This window comes from Chelonia mydas, chromosome 3 (assembly GCF_015237465.2).
Source record: "Chelonia mydas isolate rCheMyd1 chromosome 3, rCheMyd1.pri.v2, whole genome shotgun sequence".
In the NCBI taxonomy this organism is placed as follows: Eukaryota; Metazoa; Chordata; order Testudines; family Cheloniidae; genus Chelonia; species Chelonia mydas.
The window spans coordinates 180,009,243-180,033,241 of record NC_057851.1 but is presented as its reverse complement, the minus strand read 5'-3'; the positions used below and the strand labels follow the sequence as shown (position 1 = coordinate 180,033,241).

The 23,999-nt window shown below is 42.0% G+C and overlaps 1 protein-coding gene across 6 annotated transcripts in view; it reads right to left on the bottom strand.

Annotated features, from left to right (window-relative positions):
• The window catches only part of CCDC85A (coiled-coil domain containing 85A), a 188,251-nt gene that overhangs the window by 144,883 nt on the left and 19,369 nt on the right, over positions 1-23,999 (bottom strand). The window contains exon 3 of one of the 6 annotated variants that reach the window (XM_043543877.1): positions 16,931-17,054. The exons of the other annotated variants lie outside the window; for them this stretch is intronic. Within the exon in view, the coding sequence (XP_043399812.1) occupies positions 17,017-17,054 (38 nt within the window). The 3' untranslated portion in view covers positions 16,931-17,016. Of the gene's footprint in view, positions 1-16,930; positions 17,055-23,999 lie in introns of those variants that run through there. 6 annotated transcript variants of the gene reach the window in all.

Below are 23,999 nucleotides of genomic sequence, written 5' to 3'. Positions count from 1 at the left end.
AATCATTAACTCTCTGTAGAAAGAGAATAAGGAAGTGTTTATCCCGTCACATGACAGAAGAACCATGGGTTACCAAATGAAATTAATAGGCAGCAGGTTTAAAACAAACATAAAAAAGTACTTCACGTCACACACTGTCAGCCTGTGGAACTCATTGCCAGGGGATACTGGGAAGGCCAAAAGTATAAGTAGGCTCAAAAAAGAATTAGATAGATTAATGGAAGACAGGTCTATGGCTGTTAGCCAAGATGGTCATGGACACAACCTCATGCTCTGCTTGTCCCTACACCTCTAACTGACAGAAGCTGGGACTGGACAACAGGGGATGTATCACTCAATAATTGCCCTGTTCAGTTCATTCTCTCAGAAGCATCTGGCACCGGCCACTGTCAGAAGACAGGACACTGGACTAGATGGACCATTGGTCTAACCCAACGTGATCATTCTTATGTTCTTATATTGCCATTTTTCAGTTAGGAAAGGAGGTTTTCATTAGGTGAAAAGTTATCTGGCTATCTAAGTCTCATGACTCTAATGTAGCTTAAGTGACAACATCCCCTTCCCACCCATCAGAGATAGAATCATAGAAGAATCATAGAAGATTAGGGTTGGAAGAGACCTCAGGAGGTCATCTAGTCCAAACCCCTGCTCAAAGCAGGACCAACACCAATTAAATCATCCCAGCCAGGGCTTTCTCAAGCCTCCCTTAAAAACTTTGAAGGAAGGAGATTCCACCACCTCCCTAGGTAACGCATTCCAGTGTTTCACGACCCTCCGAGTGAAATAGTGTTTCCTAATATCCAACCTAGACCTCACCCACTACAACTTGACTCCATTGCTCCTTGTTCTGTCATCTGCCACCACTGAGAACAGCTGAGCTCCATCCTCTTTGGGAACCCCCTTCAGGTAGTTGAAGGATGCTATCAAATCCCCCCTCACTCTCCTCTTCTGCAGAGAGCAAGCCCAGTTCCCGCAGCCTCTCCTCGTAAGGCATGTGTCCCAACCCCCTGATAATTTATGCTGCCCTCCACTGGACTCTCTCCAATTTGTCCACATCCTTTCTGGAATGGGGAGCCCAAAACTGGACAGAATACTCCAGATGTGGCCTCACCAGTGCTGAATAGAAGAGAATAATCACTTCCCTCAATCTGCTGCCAATGCTCTTACTACTGCAGCCCAATATGCCGTTAGCCTTCTTGGCAACAAGGGCACACTGCTGACTCACATCCAGCTTCTCATTCACTGTAATCCCCAGGTCCTTTTCTGTAAAACTGTTGCTTAGCTAGTTGGTCCCCAGCCTATAGCAGTGTATGAGATTCTTCCATCCTAAGTGCAGGACTCTGCACTTGTCCTTGTTGAACCTAATCAGATTTCTTTTGGCCCAATCCTCCAATTTGTATAGGTCACTCTGGACCCTATTCCTACCCTCCAGAGTATCTACCTCTCCCCCCAGCTTAGTGTCATCTGCGAACTTGCTGAGGGTGCAATCTATCCCATCGTCCAGATCATTAATAAAGGTGTTGAACAAAACCGGCCCCAGGACCGAACCCTGGGGCATTCCACTTGATTCCGGCTGCCAACTAGACATCGAGCCGTTGATCACTACCCATTGAGCACGATAATCTAGCCGGCTTTCTATCCACTTTATAGTCCATTCATCCAATCCATACTCTTTTAACTTGCAGAATACTGTTGGAGACTGTATCAAAAGCTTTGCTAAAGTCAAGATATATCATGTCCACCTCTTTCCCCATAGGCACAGAGACAGTTATCTCATCACAGAAGGCAATCAGGTTGGTCAGGCATGACTTGCCCTTGGTGAATCCATGTTGACTGTTCCTTACCACCTTCATCTCCTCCAAGTGCTTCAAAACGGTTTCCTTGAGGACCTGCTCCCTGATTTTTCCAGGGACTGAGGTGAGGCTGACAAGTCTGTAGTTCCCCGGGTTCTGCTTCTTTCCTTTTTAAAAGATGGGCACTATATTTGCCTATTTCCAATCGTCCGGGACCTCCCCCGATCGCCACAAGTTTTCAAAAATAATGTCCAATCGCTCCGTAATCACATCAAATCTGGACCCATGGACTTGTGCATGTCCAGCTTTTCTAAATAGTCCTTAACCTGTTCTTTCACTACTGAGGGCTGCTCACCTCTTCCCCATACTGTGTTGCCCAGGACAGCAGTGTGGGAGCTGACCTTGTCTGTGAAGACCGAGGCAAAAAAAGCATTAAGTACTTCAGCTTTTTGCACATCATCTGTCACTAGGTTTCCTCCCCCATTAAGGGTCCCACAGTTTCCCTGACCTTTTTCTTGTTGCTAACATACCTGTAGAAACCCTTCTTGTTACCCTTCACATCCCTTGCTAGCTACAACTCCAGCTGTGTTTGGCCTTCCTGATTATACCCCTGCATGCTCGATCAATATTTTTTATACTTCTCCCAAGTCATCTGACCAAGTTTCCAATTCTTGTAAGCTTCCTTTTTGTGTTTAAGCTCACCGAATATTTCACGGTTAAGCCAAGCTGGTCTCCTGCCATATTTGCTATTCTTTCTACACATCGGGACGGTCCATATGATTTCTATAAGGTCTTCCTCAGAAGTACCAGCAGCTCCCACAGCCAGGGGCACTCAGCGAATAGCACAGTGTTAAAAAACCTGACTCTCAACTACACCAGTAACTCAGTACCATTTTTACCATTGGTGGCAGTGGCTATAATATAGATACTAACTTTTCTAAGGGGCGGTTCAGGCTATCTATCTGGAACCTGTCACAGACACTACAATTTGTTTATTTAATAATACTAAAACCTTCAACTATTAAATATATCACACACTGAAAAAACCTATATGAAACCTATCTTCGAAAGTTAGGAAAAGCCAGATTCATGGATTCCTATTCAACCTTAATTCTGCTCCCTTGCACATCTATCCTGTGCACTGAATAAGGCAGGAGTCCTGTGGAAAAAGTAGCATGTGCTCATGTAATTAAAGACTGTATCAGATGCACCAGGGGTCCAAATTAAGGTACCTTACTTCTAGTTTTTCCTAGCTTTTGCGTGTTTGAGTTTTCAATCTAAATAATGTTATTTATTGTAGGTTTGTGTATGTAAGTATTTGTGTGATTTCCTTTTTTTTTTTTTTTTTTTAAAAAGGTAAAACAAATTCTATTATGTGCACCTCAAACAACCCTCTATTGCACATCATCGTCAGGCTAGAGGCATGAGCCGTTAGTACTGCAGCACTTGAGCTACAGGACTGACCAGATGAGCAGGCAGCAAGAGAACATTATTTTCCCAGAGGTGACAATTGGTTGCTAGATCCTGGTGCTGGTCCCAGAGAATAGCCAGGACTCAGGAATAAGTCCCGTCTAGCCTGACTCTGTCCTCCACCCCTCTACTGCCATCCCCACACCCACAGTTTGGGGAGTTCCTCTCCCATGTGTTGCTGTTCTGAGAGCTCCCTGGTCTTCTCCATGTAGTAGGAGCTGCTGCTACTGCTGCATTGGCGGCATCATGAGTCTGACTTCGGTATGTTCAAAGATTTGGGCAGGCTGGCAGGAACTCAACAGAGAGAAGGAAATGGTGATTTTTAACACTCAGGCAAACCTGAGTAGAGTTTCATAGGACAAAGAAAAGGCAATTCTGTAGAACAAGGAGACGTTCCCTGCTGAGTATAACAGGCCTGCTGAAATCAATAGGAATGCAAGACCTTCTCAAAGAAAAGGTTCCAAGCTTCCTTTACACTGGAAAATATTAGGCAACCTAAATACAGGAGTCATTACCAGGTTCCCCGAAAATATGCAGTTTAAGGCCCAGCCCATTAGTATTTCTGTGGTGTCATGGAGTTAACATTGTTTCTAGAACAGTCTAAGACAGGGGTCCGCAACCTTCGGCATGCGACCCATCAGAGTAATCCGCTGGCAGGCTGCGAGACATTTGGCTTACATTGACCATCCGCAGGCACGGCCCCCAACAGCTCCCAGTGGCCACAGTTTGCTGTTCCTGGCCAATGGGAGCTACAGGAAGTGGCAGCCAGCATGTCCCTGCAGCCCGCGGCTTCCTGCAGCTCCCATTGGCCAGAAACAGCAAACCGCGGCCACTGGGAGCTGTGGGGGGGGCCGTGCCTGCAGACGGTCAATGTAAACAAAATGTCTGGCAGCCCACCAGTGGATTACCCTGATGGGACGCGTGCTGAAGGCTGCCGACCCCTGGTCTAACAGACTGTGGACTCAATGGGAATCCTCAAATGCACAAAGTTACTTACATAAACAAATGCAGGACCAGGCCCTAAATTCTTTCACTAACTAGATTAGCTGATCCTAGATAAGTGAGTTCTCCTGTTCTCAGAGGAAGAAAAACTACAATATTAATATTAATTTTTATAATTTTGCACATAATGAGAAAACAGTCCAGGTAAGAGAGGAAAACTGTTGGTCCTAGGGAGCAGCAACAGGAGCTTTCTGTGTTAAGTTTTATATTAATTGTGCATATTCCTAAAAAGTCAGTGCACATTAAAAAATGTGCATTACATAGGGTTGCCAATTTTGGTTGGATATATTCCTGGAGAATTCATCACATGACACAATCTTTAATTAAAAATAAATCTTTAATTCCTGGCGACTCCAGGCCAATCCTGGAGGGTTGGCAACCCTGTCATTACAAATCTGTGCTTCCATTTAAGCCTTTGTGCATTATGGGAGACATTTTCTGGTTTGCTTGTCTGCCTAAGTCTGCCCAGTTCAATCAGTATGTACACTCAAAACTGCAGCAGGTTGCTGGATAATGTAACTGCTATAAAGCTGCAGAGGAGCATTAGGCCCTCTCATCAGTCTTCTATTGTGTTAGGCCCTGGAGCATTTCCTAATACAGTAATGCAAGTGATGCTAATCAGATCCCCATATCTTGATGCCTTCCAGAGTTTCTAGAGAGCCATATTAATCAATATCATCACTTTCCCATCATTGTGCAAGGGGAGTAATTTTATATATGCATCATTTGTTGAGATTAATATTTTTGCCCACCTTAACTTTAATAGGCAATCTGTTTTACAGACTTTGTCCTTTTACTAATTTTTGCTCATGCTGGGTAATAGTTTAACAATATGCTGAAGTATTCCCGATTATCTACTTTTGGGGAGAAAAATGAGTGACTAACACAAACTTTTGCCACTAAGGCCAAGATCTTCATTCTTGATAACATTTTCAATTTAATATTTCCTTTCACAGCACATTGATTAATGTACTGCTAGTCTACAGTTTTCTTCAAATGAGATATTTTGTACATTTCAGAATAAACAACTAGTTAATATATTTGCTGACCTTTTAAGGCTGTTAGAGATCAAAAACAAAATTTCTTGTCACATCCACTGCAAAATAAGTCACTGTTAAAAAATACTATTGATATTCTCACAAACAAACCAAAGCTATTTGAATAATATATAGGGAACATGGAAATGTCCGAAAGAGACTGATTAATAGACTTTTATGTGTTGTTTTTAAATTACAATCCAACTGCAGAAGAATACTTTAAAGGTCAAACTGATACTAAAGACAGGCAAGTAATCTGAATCATCTATGATGAATGAGCTGTTAATTATGTATAATAGTTCAATAGGCAGCTGCTAAAAGTTTCTGAAACTACATAGCATCTTACATTTATAATGAAGATTTTAAAGTAAAATTAATATATTTTAATCAAAGAACCAGCATGCTGAAAAGTACAATCTGCACACTTTATTCATATGAGTAGAGTATCAGCTGCTGTAATGGGCATACTTTGATTAGTAAAACAAGTAGGATTTGGCCCTAAGTGATTCACTATTTAAGAGCGAATTTAACACTCACTGTTCTGTTCATTTAGCTTTTCTTTAACAGATCAGATCTATTTTTAAATAGGAAATGTGTAGTTTATTTCTTCTTAGTTTTTTTCTGAGCTAGAAGACAATTCTACTGATACTCAGGGCCCAATTATGCCTCCTTTGAGAAAGGAATAGGGAGAAGGCACATGCCTGAGCTTCACAGTGGAAGAATTATGTCTCTGAAACAGATAGTGCTACCTGGGCATTGGGAAATTACCCCTTATAACACACACACACACACACTCTCTCTCTCTCTTTCTCTCTCTCTCTCCCGTGCAGACATACCAAATCTTGGGGATAACACTGCTTCTCTACTTCTCACAGGTGTATTGTCAGGATATATTCATCACTGTTTGCAAGGTGCTCAGATTCTGCAGTGATGAAGGCCATACTAAGTTCCTAGAAACACAACAGTTTTTAACTACTCTTTGCTATTCGTACTGCAGAGCCCATACTGCTAGGGGAGAATAAGCTAATTCTTTTCTGACTTGCACATTATCATCAGAATTGTTAACCAGGTTCCAGTTGGCAAATTTTTATTACTTGTGATGTGCAAGCCAGAAAGAACCAAGTCTGACACTGGGATACTCCATGCTGAGTTCACAGGGCTAGCAGTTAGAAAATCCAATTTTTTACATGTAAAAAAACTGATCTATGTCACTTGGGGGTCTAAAGGAATGAGTCACTTGGTGGGGTATAACTTGGGTTACTGCCTTTGAAATGCAAAAAAAGGCAACACCGCAACCTCCCTCCTCCTTCAACAGCCATGTATAGAATCCAGAGAGAACACACATATAGATAAGATTGATAACATCATTTTCTTACTGCAGACATGGGAACACTGCAGCATCTTTACCTGGACACAGAAACTTTTAATATTAGATATCCCAGTGCATTGTGATAATAATGCAAATCTTTAGACTCACATAAATAACCCAGCAGATTTAATTATTTTTCTGGCAACTGGCAAATCCATAGAAAAGCAGCCAAGCCGGTCAAATATCGGTCAGGTGGTAATCCTAGGTATAACTGTGCTCCAAAATGCTAGCGCCCCACTCTGCCCTTTCCTAATGATGCTGGAATTGATAGTTCCAATGGAACAAAAGAGTAACTGATCACCTGGATGGAATTTTCTGGAGCAAGTCACTCCTTAATTCACTCGATCAGCCTCTGAGTCTTCAATTCCTGTAAGCTTTTTCAGCTTTAGGCTACTCCTCTGCTAGGGCTACTAATATAACAACAGACATTGACCAGCTCCTACATAGGGGTAAAGGGGGCAACAAGAGCCCCCTCTCCATACCCCTGCACAGGAGGTGGTCAGAGTTCTAATGGGAGAGTAGGACCTCCTCTTTCCTAGCACTCCCACAGGTACTAGGGGTCAGGGAGAGGTAAGGGGCATGGAGAGGGGGCTCTTGTTGTAACCTCCCGCTACACTGGCCAACAGGGAAGGTCCATAAAGGTGGCAAAGCAGTGTGTGCTGGCTAGAAGCCCCTAAGAAAGAACCTAGCTGGGTCTCTCCATGCCAATTCCTGCACTCCTAGAGCAGAAAACAGACCATAGTTTGGAATTCCCAACTGCTAGTGGTCAACGTGGCTTCTAACTCCTCTTTAAATACTAGACACCTATTTCTAGGTGGCTTTATGAAAGACTGTGGAACAAGGCAGGGCCAGGAGTGCAGTGTTGAGGAGGCTCCGCTCTCCTTTATATTCCTATTTATCGAGGCGGTAAGTCAGTTCAAGAATCGTGTCACATTAGATTACCCCTTTCTGTGGCAAGCCACCCTGGGTTGGATGTGATTCGGCAACGGAGCTTTTACAGTTGAACTGCTACATCCCTCTTTATCCTGTGAGGATCTCACAATCGCAACAGATGTCCTCGGGACCACATTCCTCAATTACTGTAATCCTCACTTAGCAGGGCTTCTCCAGTGCTGGCAGCTTGTTCAGAATGCAAGGAGGCCAGCACATATGCCCTCTGGCTGGAGCTACTGTTTCCATGGAAGAGCCACCACCCTGTGTGCTTCTCATCAGCTGCTTGCTGCAGTGGATTGATTTTAAGATAGCACCCTTGATTTTTAATGGTGTCGAAGTCAGTTATAGGAGATATCTCATCCTTCAGCCTCAGCTTGGTGGATCTCTGCGGTCAGGCACTATCCATCATTTAAGTTCCCCACCTCTGCTTCTTAAGATGGGTCTAAAATACGAGAATTGCTTCTCCCTAAAATCCATTTCCATCAAGCTCTCCCTGACTTTTATAAAACACCTTAAAACTTTTTGCTGTGAAGGTTTATTTGTTACTATAAGAATTGTGGGCCCTATATTTATGCCTCTCTGTCCTTCTACCCATTTTTGTCTTTTGTTTTTTCTAGATCCCTTTGACTAGTTTTACTTTTTCAAAGATAGTTTTACTATTTTAATGCTTTCAATTATTGCAATGTTTTTAATAAAGTACAGTTCTTTAATTCTATTACACTCATTATCTTTCATTATCATTGTGAGATGGGGCAAAAGCCAGTAAGTAACACAATGTAACATTTCTAAATGGTTCCAAAAGGAATAATGGTTTTCAACGGCCCTAGGCAAATACAAGATACCTCTGAACAGGGAGTGCCTGCAGTAGCCCTGTTAAAAACAAGTACTGTATCTGCACTGTGGACAGACAGGTTACAATGAGAGAGAGAATGAGCATTCAGCTCTGCTTGTACAATAACAAAATGAAGTATGTTGGGAAAATGCCATAGTCTCCAGATTTACACATACTGCATTAAGATCTATGCCTACATTAATATGAAGTTTGTTTTGTTATTATACAAGCACAAACACACACCATGTTAAGGCTGTATTTTAATAACTTTAGAAAAAAAGGGAAAAGTTAATTATATAACAATATATGGTCAACATACAATATATTGCTTAACACTTAATTCCATAGTTAAATATGTAACAATATGCATCACAACAGTATAACTGTAATTTCTTATTGTACATGACCAAAACATCAATAATTGAAATCCTCCCTCCAAAAAAACCCAAAAAATCCACGCCTGAAATGAACAATATAGCTGGTGGCTAGTTCCAAACAAACTCCATCCTGCATATACGGAATGAACTAGGCTCAAGTCTGTATTCACTAACAATTCAAACCTCAGAAGCTACAGGAGCATTGTCTGTCAGCATTTTCGAGAGAAACTGATATAATCCCACCTACTGTTTAGCTGTGCTAGACTTTCTACACAAACCGTCCTATCACATTATTAAGAAGCAAAATATCTCATCAAGTACTGGAGCTGCTCAATCAGAGGAAAGCACTTAATGCCATTTCCTTTACGACGTACAGCTTTAAATTTTTAAAACACCAGGCAGTGTCCATCCTAGAAATCTTCACAAGAAGCATGGCGATCACCAAGTCTCTTTACACCTCCACTCTGAACTACCATATCTCCAAATCGATCCCCTTTCTCTATCAACAGGAAACTTTCCTGATATCACTCAATTTCCCCTCTCCACCACTGTGAGATTCCTGCCGTTCCCTCTTTCTGCCCTACCCCTCAGACAAAGTTCCCACCTGTACTCCAGCCTCAACCTTCCCACAGCTTTTGGCATTGCTGATCACCCCCTTCTCCAGGACATTCTGTCCCCCCTTGGCTTTCATTGCCTCCACCCCCTTCCCTTTGCCATTTCAGTGTTTCCTTTGGTGATTTCTCTCTCACTCCCTCTGCAAAGGACCTACAGGGCTTTGTCCTTGTCCATTCTGTTGGTTGGCCTTGGCCAACCTCATCCATTCACACAAATTTAACTATCATCTTTATTCTGATGGATTTCAAATCTGTTTCTCCATGCCTGACCAGTCTCTCCCTGTCCAGTCCTGTATATTTAAATTTCTTTCTCCGGGGTTTCAACCTGGATGGCTCACCGACAACTCAAGCTGAACATGCTCATGCAGCGCAGAAGCACTATCACTTGGGATATTTAAAACTAGACTGAACACAAACCAAGAAGGAATCTCTTATAATGTGGTTCTTCTCTAATAAATGACATCAGGGGGTCCCATGGTTGTTGTCTCTCAGTGATTTCCATATCAAATGCATTTATCTTAAAAGTAAAATGATGAGATATGAGCCTTGCCAGTTTGACTCTTAGAGAATTTCTTGTGTGTGTTTTGCTAAAAATAATTGATTTCTTGTGCTATTTTCACTGTCTGTATTAAACTACTTATTTTTTGATTAGGCACTTGAAATTTCTAACCACTTATTGCTCATCTTATCTTAAATTGGGGCAACGATTTAATTATTTGACCTATACCCAGTAAAAGGTTTTTAGTGGCACACATGCTTTAATCCCAAACTATTATTATAAAATTGGCTAAATACATTAGGAATATTTTCACAGGAGAAAATTATATGTCTCTGCAGAATGTTTTACAGCAAAGACCTTTATAAAGAGTGTTACATCATAAGTGACACCATATGTTCCTACACTTCAGCTTGCAAGAAATACTGACTGTAAAACAAAACGTAATGAAGTCTTTCTGAAAAACTACTGCCCTGTGATCCTTGAAATATGTGCATACTTTAAGGAGCCAAGAATCAGACCAATCTAATTAAGAAATAGATAATTAAAAGACCATCAAAAATGTTGGCAAATCATGCTCAGGACACATAACCTGATGTTTGCGCTAGTTTTTATGTAGGATTAAAATAGTAATGGAACCTCATCTGAGATTTAATCTATGGATGATTTAGAGAGATTGAATTGCACTCAAACAGGCTTTATAATAAAAAATCCCATTAAAAACTCAACATCAAACACCACCAGAACCTGCAGTAATTGTGGTATCTTTCTGTACATATAATAGGAGGTGCTATAGTACCAATCACTACAGAGTGAAAAATGTTTAGGCTAAGATTTGCAAAGCCACCTAAGGTATTGGATACCCATGTCATAACTGGGTGTCCAAATTCCTAAGGCGGCTATGAAAATCTCAATCTTAACTGCAAATGGTGCCCATTGTAAGTGCTTGTTGAAATTAACATTTGCACTACAATTAACTTAGTCATTCTATACAAAATGGACTGTGGGTTCTCTCCCCCAGAGCTTCTTTCAAATGTATGGTCACTGCTTCATACAAGTTTCAACTAACCGGTCCACCAAGCTAGTACAGGCAAAAACATCAAAAGCAGCAACCTACCTGCCTGAAATAATGTGCCTAATATGCAAAGCACACTAACCCCCGCCAGCTTGGAAGAGGCTAGTTCACCAAGGTTCCATCCTCCACATCTGCCAAGTCACACTGCCCCACAGTTTAGACTATGGGGGGGTATGAATTATAGCATGCACCCAAGTGCCGTGCTGTAACTTCCCCGTGTAGACGCTGAAGGCGCGAACAAAAAGGTACCCAACTTCATGTTAATGCAGAGGTGGGCAAACTACAGCCCGCGGGCCATATCCGGCCTGCGGGACCATCCTGCCCGGCCCCTGAGCTCCTGGCCCGGAAGGCTAGCCCCTGGCCCCTCCCCTGCTGTTCCCCCTCCCACGCAGCCTCAGCTCACTGCGCCGCTGGCGCAATGCTCTAGGCAGCAGGGCTGCGAGCTCTTGCCGGGCAGCGCAGCTGCAGAGCCGCGGCCTGACCCAGTGCTCTGTGCTGCGCGGTGGTGTGGCTGGCTCCACCCGGGTGGCACAGCTGCCTGGCCTGGTGCTCCAGGCAGCGTGGTAAGGGGGCAGGAAGCAGGGGGAATTGGATAGAGGGCAGGGGAGTTCGGGGTGGGGGTGTGGATAGGGGGCGGGGCGGTCAGAGGGCGGGGAACAGGGGAATTGAATTGGGGCAGGGGTTCCGGGGGGACAGTCAGGAATGAGAGGAGGGGTTGGATGGGGCAGTGGGGGGCAGTCGGGGAGAGGGTCAGGGGCAGTCAGGGGACAGGGAACAGGGGGGTTGGATGGGGCAGGAGTCCCGGGGGGGCAGTCAGGGGGCGAGAAGCAGGGGGGGTCAGATAGGGGGCAGGGGCCAGGCCATCCCTGACTGTTTGGGGAGGCACAGCCTCCCCTAACCGGCCCTACATACAATTTCAGAAACCCAATGTGGCCCTCAAGCCAAAAGGTTTGCCCGTCCCTGTGTTAATGTATTCCTCTTTGAACAGTACTACATTAACACAAAGTAGGTACCTTTTCCTTCGCATCCAAGGCGGACACATGGGAGAGTTACAGTACTGCACTTTGGTGCGCTCTGCAATTCACATCCCCATAGTCCAAACTACAGGGCAAGGGAGACATAGTCTTGGACACCCATCAGAGAGGATTAAATCTGCTGTGCACCACTTCCTCCCACCCACCAGCATGTCTGCAATGATATCAAGGTACTGACTGAAATCAGTGGTCAGGCTGACCATCCTGTCACACAGTCTTATACTAAGTCAGGGTTTTTTTAAGTCCACCAATCATGATTGAACAAAGAATTTTGAATTCTGATCACAAAGATTTGTGCTCTTTTGTTTCTCCTCAGGTTAGCAATCTCTGGCTAACAGCTGACTGCACCACTGATTAATATAAACAACTTTCTTAGCCAGAAGTTGTCTATAATAGTAGTACAAAGACTAAGGTTGTTGCACTACACTGCAACATGAAAAACAGGTCACAAGAAACAAGATTAGAAATTAAAGCTGCCTTTGCAAACGTGATCATAGCATGTAATCCCTTCATCAATTTTTACTTAAAGCGTCAATCCTTTGTTTATTAAGATTTTGGGGGGAGAGAGGACCTTAAATTGCATTTTTTACTTGTGAGCAAGGATCTTTAAGACAATTACAAGCACATTGTCATCTATTAATGGGTTTTCTGCATCAAAAATTAAAAAGTAGCTTAGTTTCCCTTTGGCCTAGCAAAAAAAGAGATCTCCCTAAGAAGCTAATTTTAAAAGGAAACACACTGATAATGTTGATATCATGATAATGATTAAAAATTAGGTTTTCTGTGCATGATAGTAAAGCTTTATTTCCCCTAAGATATTATCTTTAAAAGACCTAATAGGAGATAGTGTTGCCTAGTGGACAGCGCACTGGCCTGGGACTCAGGATATCTGGGTTCCATGCCTAGCTTTGCTGCTGGGTGCCTTGGGCAAGTCACTTCCTCTCTCAGATTCCCCATCTGTATAACACGGATAATAATACTGAACTCCTTTGTAAAGCGCTTTGAAATCAACTGATGAAAAGGCCTATATCTGAGAAGCTGGCTAAATTCGATTTCTCAGTTCACCAGCAGCTCTATCAAAACATCAAGCTTCAACCTTGCAAAGACTTACGCATATACATAACGATATGCATGCAAGCAGTCCTACTGAAATCAACACTCACAAACCAAAGTTGTGCAATCCCGGCATGATGGCCACCTTCTTGGGGACTTAGCAAGGGACCTCCAGAGTTGAAAGTGTGAGTTTCTCCAGCTGGAGTTTAGAAGCCAAGGCTCCCTAGGTGACACTGTAATCTTCTTTCATTCAGGCACAGAGGGGGTCCTGAAACACATATGCACCTTCAGGTTATGTCTATGTCAAGTCTTTGCGGACTGCGGCCTGCAACTGAAAGGTGTAAAAGAGGAGAGGATTTTCTGATGGCTCTTCACAGCATCCAAGCCACAAGTGTAAAAAACAATCAAAGATACAGTGCCCCAATCACCCAGGCCACTGCAACTGTTTCCATCCAGAAGACCACAATGTTCACTTGAGCCTGTCAGCAGTTCAACGGGTCTCTGAGGAATGCAGCAGTCAGTTTATACAATTAGAATCAGAGCAGCAAATTTCAGGTCAGGGGATGTGTACTGGAGCTGGAGGGGGCAGACTTACTACAATTGCTGATTGCCAGAAAATTCATTAACGAGATTAGTCTGATGACCAGTATATTAGGGATTTCCAGTTCCTTCTTTTGCCAGCTGTTCTGCTTAAACACACTGTAGACATTACCCTGGGGATGATACGACATTGTGTGTTTATTTCAGTAGCTGCTTAATCTTCTAGATTTTTTTTTTCAGTTTTCTGCACAATACTTTTAAAAAAAAAGATGGCTTTACAAAAACAAGGATAATTGAACAAACAGAAGATACAGGAGCTGAACTGCTATAATGGCCCCATCCTTCCAGGTAAGACATGCTTCCTGACTGGTGTGCAGTGCCCTGATCTTTCAGAGAGCTGAGGCACTCAAGGAGCTCCTAGGAAGTACACAGCACCTTGAAAGAGCAGCCCCTAACAAGCCTGTGCAAAATAACAGCACACAGTAAAATGCCAAGCATTATCGAAATAACTATCAAGGACAATTGACTTCCTTGCATCTACTATTGAACAGATGGAAACAGAAACTATGGCAAAACCTGTAATATAAACCGATATTGCCCTCAGCAATCTCTGTTACAGGAAACAGACAGACCATCACACCAATATTTTAACAGAATTTCGGCTCACAGTGCAGGATTAGATGACATCACTACTTACAGTACTAAATGCTCAATCCAGCTGAAATTAACCTAGGCAGCTGCAGTCTCCCAGAAGCTCTGTAGAATTCCTATTAATCCAATAGCTAGACTCAGCTCTGGGTTAGCCAGAATAATCCAGGGTGGTTGAAAGTCCACAGTGAGTTCTGCAGTTGGCTAGCATGTTCCCAAAAGGGGCTGCACAGATCATGGTTGGGGCAGTAATCCAGCACACTGATCCACCACGCTGGAGCCTTTGCCAGTGGGCTCCTCTGCACCCTGCCCCCAATTTAATTTAAAGCTTCCTTCCTCCAGAGGAAACCTTCCTCCAAAGTGAATCCCTCTGGGGCACAGCTGTCCATGCTGGCACAGGCAGGAGCACGTAACTTTTCCCTATACCAGTGAGGGTGAATTAAGCCCAATAGCTGCCACTGTGACAGGGAGATTGATGGGAGAAATACCATCTTTTATTCAAACCTACATAACCCCTTCCTTTAAAGCAGACTCGCTGGGCCTTATTCTCATTTACACTGAAGCTCCTTTACACTGCCAGCGCAGTCTAAATAAGAATCAGCCTTCTGACTGCCTGGCTTCATTGTCATGCACGGGAATCAGGCTCATGATGAAGTGAGCTGTAGCTCACGAAAGCTTATGCTCAAATAAATTGGTTAGTCTCTAAGGTGCCACAAGTACTCCTTTTCTTTTTGCGAATACAGACTAACACGGCTGTTACTCTGAAACCGCTCATGATAATGACATTGGAGGAATTGCACAACAGATACTCAGGACATATCCAGACATCCTGCTGCAAGGGAAGCTTCATCATGAACTGAGGAAGAACCTTAAGAAGAGTCGTGGCCAAACGTTCCTGTTCTGCTCTGGCCAACCTGGGAAACCCTTTCCTGAAGGCAACTAACAAAAGCAGCTTTGATAACCACAGGTAAAACTGTCTACACCTGTAAAGTTCCCAGAGTTGGCCACAAACTCCTGTGTTCCTGACTTATTCAAACCATCTCCTGATTTTGGCCTGCTGCTGCCCTCCCTAAGAGGCTGGCCTGTGTGCCACCTGCCTCTTTCCTCACTTATGCTGTCTCTCCATTCCTCTACCAGCCTGTCACAGTGCAAAAAGCACTGCGAGATCAAAACAGACAAATGAAGAGACTGTTATCTGTCTGCTGTCTGTCTATCTAGCAGCTTCACATCAGGAACACCCCTCCCAATTATGATGACAGTAATGGGGAGACTGGTTAGAGCACCATGAGAGGAAAAGAAGAAATACTGGATGAGTCTCAGTGCTTTGATTTAGGGAGCTCCTCATTCTCTGAGACACAACATTTCTCACTATTAGTGCTGTTTGTTTTAACTCTTTGTATTTCTCTCATTCAGGACAATTAAAATACACTCAGTTTCACTCTGGAATGTAGTCTCCTTCCAGTCAATTTCAAGTTCTCATTCATTAGTACTATGCATTTTGGGGTTGCAAACAAGGCAGAGAATTTCTGGGGAACAGGGGAGATTAAATGTATTTCTACTGGAATTTCATGTAAATTCACTGAAATGTTAAATGATTTGAGGGTTTGTAAAAGCATGTTATTCAAAATATTAAATTTGGGGGCAAATTTCATCTATTTCATCCTATTTTTCCATTATGCAGATATCTGAAATCTTATAGCAAGGAAGTGATAAGACTGATATCTAACAGCAACCTTGTGACAAATACATCTCTTCCAAATGTAACCATACTAAATAAGAAACATACAAAGCTGAGATTTGCCACATTAATAAAACAGAGAGCTCTTGCATATTAGTACATTCAAACCAATATTTTTTTCTCGAAGCAAAAAATAGTGATTTCATATTGGATATTATGCAGTCACTCAAACTATCCTCTTGTCCAAATGGATATCAGAATCCTTCCAGCAACTGAGTCTGCTGGCTTTAAAATAAAAAACCTTCAGATGACAGAGTACCAGAATAAAAATGTGTTGTCCTGGAAACAGACTCCTAGTTTCACAATCTACAGTATGCATTTCCAAGTGGCTGTTGATAAATGTTTACGTGTATATTAAAAAAAAACCCTCTGTTTAAATTGAATGTTTTCAGAAATGTCAAGAAAGAGGATAACGCAGCTCCCTTTATGCAGAAACTCTTTTTTGCTGTTAGACTTCCACAAGTATCTTTTCTCTGTCCCTTGGATCTGTAACCCTGGATACAAAAGCAGGACTGTGATCAACACATTGAGTTGGCACTATCCAACTAATTTTCAACAAAACCGGGATGATTGGGTGTCTTGAGGTGATATAATTCTGAGAGCCATGATTCCAAAATAGTCTGATCAGTCATTTTCATGCTCTCAATTAATCCAATGATTCATCTTTACTAGCTTGAGTACAATTTTTCAGTAGGTTCTAAAAGATGAGTTCTCTTCATTTTCCATTTTAGTACCTTGATATGGAAGTGAAAAGAGATATCAGTCCAGATACCCAAAAGCTAACAGAGTTTGGTTGAATATATCCAAGATGCTCTTTGTCTACCTAGCTCTCCAAACTATACACCTGCTCTGTAGTAGCAACTAGATGAAATGTAGCATTCAGCATATTGATTGCAGAGTGTATCAGGCCTCATTTCTTATCAAGTTCCAAAAAGGAATAAATCAAAGAATACTAAGCACCTGTACCTGGAGGAGACACTGATTCTGGTGTCTTCTGCTGTTTAGTTAAGACTGCAGAGCCTTTGATCTTGGTGGTTCGAGATCTGGTTAGGAAAAAAAACGTTGGAATGCTTTGTTTTATGTTTCATTATTTTTATGGATTTAATAATATAGCAAACCCTAAAATCATAGAATATCAGGGTTGGAAGGGACCTCAGGAGGTCATCTAGTCCAACCCCCTGCTCAAAGCAGGACCAATCCCCATTTTTTTTGCCCCAGATGCCTATATGGCCCCCTTAAGGATTGAACTCAAAACCCTGGGTTTAGCAGGCCAATGCTCAAACCACTGAGCTATCCCTCCCCAAATGGTTCAAAGTCCCACAACAAAATGAAAACAATGTACTAAAATAACAGTTAAATTATGTCTTTGAAAAGAGCATTGCAGGAACTAGCTTAGAATGTTCCAATTTTAGCCCCACCACATTTGTTTCAACAGGTTTAGTTTTACTGGCTTTCTTTAACTAACTCCAGTGAAATACTACATAATCCATAGCTGGGCAATATGTTCTGAAATCTATCAATCTTTTCAGTACTGACCTCAGACAAGAAAAATCATGGGATGCATTTTTTAAATCCTTAGATTCATCCACTGTAAAAGTCTCTACTAAAAGAGACTCCTACACCAACACGGGCTGTGAGTTACCAAGCAATGTAGTACCCCAGCTGTAAGTAAGGTTTATTTAAATGTGAGTAACTTGGTAGCAAATCACTCCAGGAATGTTTCAAAAAGCACTACAGATGTTAGGTCTTAGTTGTAAATTCACATTTCTAGAACTTGCAGGCAATGATCAAGGGAGAGCCTTACAATTCATAAGCCCATAAAAACAGATGCACTAAAAGAAACACAGCTATGCAGCCTTAGCCATTGGGCCATGAAGCCAAACATTTGGAAGCACATGGAAGGCAAATCTGATTCTGCTGATTAAATGGAACGAGTTGGGCATTGTTGGTTCTATGTCATTTAATCTCTCAATCTAAACTATGTCATAGGAGTTCTGGAAAACTTATTGAGTGCTTCCCAAGATCACAAAGTCTTTTAAATGTCTACTGGGTCTTGTTTACTTACTATATTAGTTCACGTTTGCTTTGTTGTACTGTTTATCTCAGGGTTCGCTTTGATTAGCCTTTAATTAACTGTAATAAATCTCTTGTTATCCCTAACAGAGTTTTAAATGCTGCTGTGTTTGACTAATTTAAACAACCACTTAAAATCATACTAGATTTTTTACAGAACTGCTCTATAAATGTTGGAGTCTGTTCTTCTCCAGCAGCCAGCATTATTTGTAATACCCTTCAGGATAACCTAGTGCAAATTTCATACAAATCAGATGTAAGAGAAATATACGCCAGGCTTTCTAAGAAATGTACTCACTGAATCACAGAGGTAAAAAATGAAACAGTGATCCATCCCATCCTCTTTTGCAACAGTCTTTTCCAACAGTCCAACAGATTTTTCCAAAAGATTGTGTAGCAAAATAGGCAAGTGTATAGCAAAATAGGGAAGTGAAAATGCACTAGAAGCTCTGTCGCAAACCTGATGCAGTTTGAACCACAGAAATGTTTCAATTCACAGCCAATCTGCCCATATCTGTTTATATTTTATTAAAGTGACAAGGTACATGAGGTAATATCTTTTACTGGACCAACTTCTGCTGGTGGAAGATACAAGCTTTCGAGCTTCGCAGAGCTCTCCTTCAAGTCTATACTGAGACAAAATAAAAGACAAATTGCTATCCAAAGGTTTACAAACTTTTTCATATAGTAGACTACATCTTGAGATCAAAATCATCTAGTGAGCACACCTCCAATCCTGATCTCACATCTTCTTGGAGGCTACTATTGTGCTCAGTTACCTCAAAAAGTAATATCAATATAGATACAAGATTTAAACAAACTAATTTTAATGGGATTGATACAGCTATTTGACTAAGTCTATTCCCCCGTCTTCCCTCTGCTAATTTCCTGGGAAAACACTCTACCTTTATTACTACTGAAATGTACCTCATTGCCTTTCAACCCTCATTGCTCTAAGTTCCAGGTTTCTTTGCAGTTTGGTTCTGTCCCCCAGTGTACTTGCTACTGCTCCAGTTTTGAGACTGTCTGCAAATGCGATCTGTCATAAAAATAAAGGGAAGGGTAAACCCCTTTAAAATCCCTCCTGGCCAGAGGAAAAATCCTCTCACCTGTAAAGGGTTAAGAAGCTAAAGGTAACCTCGCTGGCACCTGACCAAAATGACCAATAAGGAGACAAGATACTTTCAAAAGCTCGGAGGAGGGAGAGAAACAAAGGGTCTGTGTGTCTGTCGGTATGCTGCTTTGCCGGGGATAGAACAGGAATGGAGTCTTAGAACTTTTAGTAAGTAATCTAGCTAGGTATGTGTTAGATTATGGTTTCTTTAAATGGCTGAGAAAATAGCTGTGCTGAATAGAATGAATATTCCTGTCTTTTTTGTAACTTAAGGTTTTGCCTAGAGGGATTCTCTATATTTTAAATCTAATTACCCTGTAAGGTACCTACCATCCTGATTTTACAGGAGTGATTCCTTTACTCCTATTTACTTCTATTTCTATTAAAAGTCTTTTTGTAAGAAAACTGAATGCTTTTTCATTGTTCTAAGATCCAAGGGTTTGGGTCTGTGGTCACCTATGCAAATTGGTGAGGATTTTTACCAAACCTTTCCCAGGAAGTGGGGTGCAAGGATTGGGAGGATTTTGGGGGGAAAGATGTGTCAAACTACGTTTCCCAGTAAACCCAGTTAGAGTTTGGTGGTGGCAGTGGTTATTCCAAGGACAAAAGATAAAATTAATTTGTACCTTGGGGAAGTTTTAAGCTTACTTTTACCAGCTTAGGTTAGGAGGTTTTCATGCAGATCCCCACATCTGTACCCTACAGTTCAGAGTGGGGGAGGAACCTTGACATGATCACAACTGAACTTCCATCACAGAAAGGCCATGCAGTAGCACAAATGGTGAGGAGAGGGTTGTGTTTTGTTTTGGGGATGAGTTTTTATGATTTTTCCCATTTTAAGGTTCCTTGATCAAAAAATGCCTGGAAAATCTAAAAGAATCTGGACTGATCTACAAGTATTCTCAGGCAAATTCTGCACCACTGTGCAAGGCAGAATTTGAGCAGAAATTAATGTTGTGCATACAGAAATTCCCTTCCTCCCCGCCCCAAAAAAATAGTACAGAACTGCTGGCCGCCACTAGAAGCCACTGAACCCAGCAAAGCCCAGCTCACAAACAGAAGACACTGCCAGGGAGGGGGAGAGGGAGCTGGTGGGTTCTGGGCAGCTGCAGTACTAAGCACGACCTGAAGGAAGGAGACAGCATGGAGGAAACTTCGTACAAGCCAAGGACCCAGCATCAGGCTGTTTCTACCCCTGGGGATCAGGGGTGCAGGTGTCTGGGCTGGGGGATACCCCATGGCTGGGCTCTGTGGGAGAGGAGGCAGAGAAAAAGGAACTGGGTTGTCGTAGGGGTTTCTTTAAATCTATTCCTGGGGCATTTTTTGTGTGTGTCTATATTGTTACAGACATACTTGCTGACCGGTATTTTTAAATAAATTACCAAAATAATTGAAACTGGCATGATTATATAGTGTTATTTTGACAAATAAAAGTTGTAGAATTTTAAAATATTGTGCACAGAATTCTTAATTTTTGGTGCAGAATTTTTAATTTTTTTGGCATGGAATTCCCCCAGGAGTATCTATAAGTAACCAACTCATCACTGCTGGATAACTTACAAATGCTTTTACCTTTGTAATAGAGGGCTCTAGCATCAGTGTTCTAGTGGCCACAGCCAGAAAACCAATGTGTAGACAAATCACAAACATGCATGCAGTATGGTAAAAGAAAGAGCCATTTTTCAAAAACTGTAACCTAAAAACACAGGAATTGCCATTGTGGCTCCATCTAGTCCTACAGCCTGTCTCAAACAGTGACAAATACTGGCTATGTTAAAGGAAGATGCAAGACACCCTGCAGTAGGCAGTCATGGAATAACTTGCCCACAGTGAATTTTCTTCCAAACCTCCATTAGCAGAGGTTGGCTTCCAGCAGGAGGGTTTGGTTTCTTCCAAAACCCTTAAAGTCTTGGTTTGTTTGTTTTCATCTTTACTATTGTAGCTCTGTATGTTGTCAAAATCCCAAGAAATGGCAAATCCTCTTTTTAATCGTACTAAGCGATCAGATCCAGTGTCTCCCATTCAGTCCATGCTAGAGCTCGTTTGCGATTCTGGGACTGCATGGTCACCTGTGCTGCTGAGCTCACCATGCTGACCAAACAGGAAATGAAATTCAAAAGTTCCCGGGCCTTTTCCTGTGTACCTGGCTAGTGCATCGAAATTGAAAGTGTTGTCCAGAGTGGTCACATTGGAGCACTCTGGGATAGCTCCCGGAGGCCAATGCCGTCAAATTGCACAATGCTGCATCTGCATTACCCCAAATTTGACCCAGGAAGGTCGATTTTAGCGCTACTCCCTTTGCCGGGGAGGAGTACAGCAGTCAATTTTAAGAGCCCTTTAGGTCAACAGAACGGGGTTGGTTGTGTAGCCACATTACTTATAAAATCGACTTAACACAGCTAAATTCGACCTAACCTCGTAGTGTAGACCAGGGCTTAGTCTTAATGGTATCTTGTGGAAATGAATTGTGTTAACTGTAGTTTAAGAGATTAAGGAGTCTCATCCTATCAAAAATATCTTCCCAAAATGCCATTGTACAGCATTTTACCCTTTTCCATTTGAGACTCCAAACTCCAAAGTACCTTCAGAAAGACAAAAATATTGACGGTTAAAAAATATATCTTCCTACAGTCTTAAAATACAAGTTGCAAGCTTGCACACAGACCCATCATAGCATGGGTCAGTTTTGATCCTGTGACAGTTAGAACATGGCATTTTGAAGATGTACTACTCTCTGGAAAAAGCAGCAGCATTCAGAAATTGAGCAGCTTGAGTTCCAAGTTGATTCTCTTCATGGAGACCACACTGTAACTATTCAAGTAGCACCACCTGGACAATGTTTATTTCAAGACCACTAATTGAACATAATGCTGAATGCTCTCTTGGTAGGGAAAAGAATCTTCGTACGTGACATGAAAGAACTAAATTCAGCCTAGCAGTTCTCTGGCTCAGTAATAAAGGCAATGCTTGCTAGCTCTAAAACCAATAAACAAAATCACTCTAGCAATGAAAACTAGGCATGCACAGTTTTATTACACTTCACAAAACAGATATAACACCAGAAAGCATCTGTACAGCAAGATTTCTACATTTGAATGGTAAACGCAGGCTGCCGGTATTTTCACTTCCACTTTACCTGACCACTTGGGCTCCTCATTACTCACTGTTAACCCATTCTACTCCAGGTCCTATTACATCTGGCAGTCATTCTTTTAAGGCTCTATTATTTCAACAGGGCAGTAAGAAATATTCTGTCAGCATATGCAGAAGGAAAAAAAAGAGGCTTTTTGATTAATGTGCATTATAAATCTGAAGAGAGTGAAGAGGTTAAGCAAGCACCACTTATGAAGAATTATGATAATATTGTTGATCTGCATTAAAACAGCCAGACCTCAGACAGACAATTTAATCACCAAAATATATCTAAAAAGCATGTTTTACACTGCAACAATATTGCAATACAGAAACCCAGAATTCAGTTTAACGTGATGCATAAGACCCAATTCTGAAATCAAAAGGAGCTTCCTCTGAGTAAAGGACTGAGTTAAGAGTTCAAGAGCTGTGGCAGACCTTTCCTCCCAGCCACAAAATATTACTGCATAGTGTGGTGTTTAGATGTTGCTTGTAATTATTAGAACTGGGAGCACTGGCTGTTCAGAGTCTGAAAGGACAGGAAACAGGAAGGAATGGGGGGAAGTTGAGGAGGCGAAGTGAGAGCTACTGAGGGTGCAGCAACTGCTTGGTAAAGAGGTTTCCACTTTAAAAATAAAGTTCTGTTGAAGTTCTGTTCTTGCCTGGTTGATACAACATTTTGGCGACGAGGATGGATCTTCTGCCTCTGAACTCACCTGCACCCCTTCTGCAAAGCCCAGGTGAGCCTCCAATTGCTTTTACTACCTTGATCCATATGTTCGAGACTTATCTGCTTGCAATCAGTTCTACAGAGATTTCTGAAGTAAGAAAGCGTGCTCTGCTAATCCACTGCCTTGGAGCAGAAGGGCAGCGTATATTTTACACTTCTCCCCTTGCAGATGATAAATATGAGACTGCGCTCACTGCATTAAAGAACTTTTTTGTGCCAAAAGTGAATGTAGTAGCTAATAGCTACAGATTTTGCCAGTGTGAGCAGAAACCAGGGGAAACTATAATGCAGTATATTGTTTCCCTGAGAAGTCTGATTGTAACTTTTTTCAGAGTAACAGCCATGCTAGTCTGTATCCGCAAAAAGAAAAGGAGGACTTGTGGCACCTTAGAGACTAACAAATTTATTTGAGCATAAGCGTTCGTGAGCTACAGCTCACTTCATCGGATGCAACTTGTGACTTTGGGAATATGGCAGATGAGATATGATTAGAGACCAGCTCATTGAGAAAACAACCGTGCTTCGTGTAAGAGAACGCTTACTTCTAGAACCATAACTTACACTAGAAAAAGCAATAACCGTTGCTACTCAGATTGAATCGGCTACAGCTGAAGCCAAAATAATGAGCATGGATACAGGAAGCACAGTCCAAGCTGTGACTCCTTTGCAGAAAAGTTCACTATCGCTGTAGACAAACGATTACAAGAGAAAAACTAATGGAAAACCACCAAATCAGCAAATTCAAAATACAGTAAAAGCATGCGTTCACTGTGGATCCCCACAATACCTTGCAAGCTACACAGGATGTCCGGCAAAAGTAGCTCAGTGCAATGATTGCAAAAAGATTGGGCATTTTGCTAAAGTATGTCGCAGTAGCCAGTTCAATCAACAGGTGCATAAAGTTACAATACCAGATGTTACGGTGCTGAGCGTGGACAA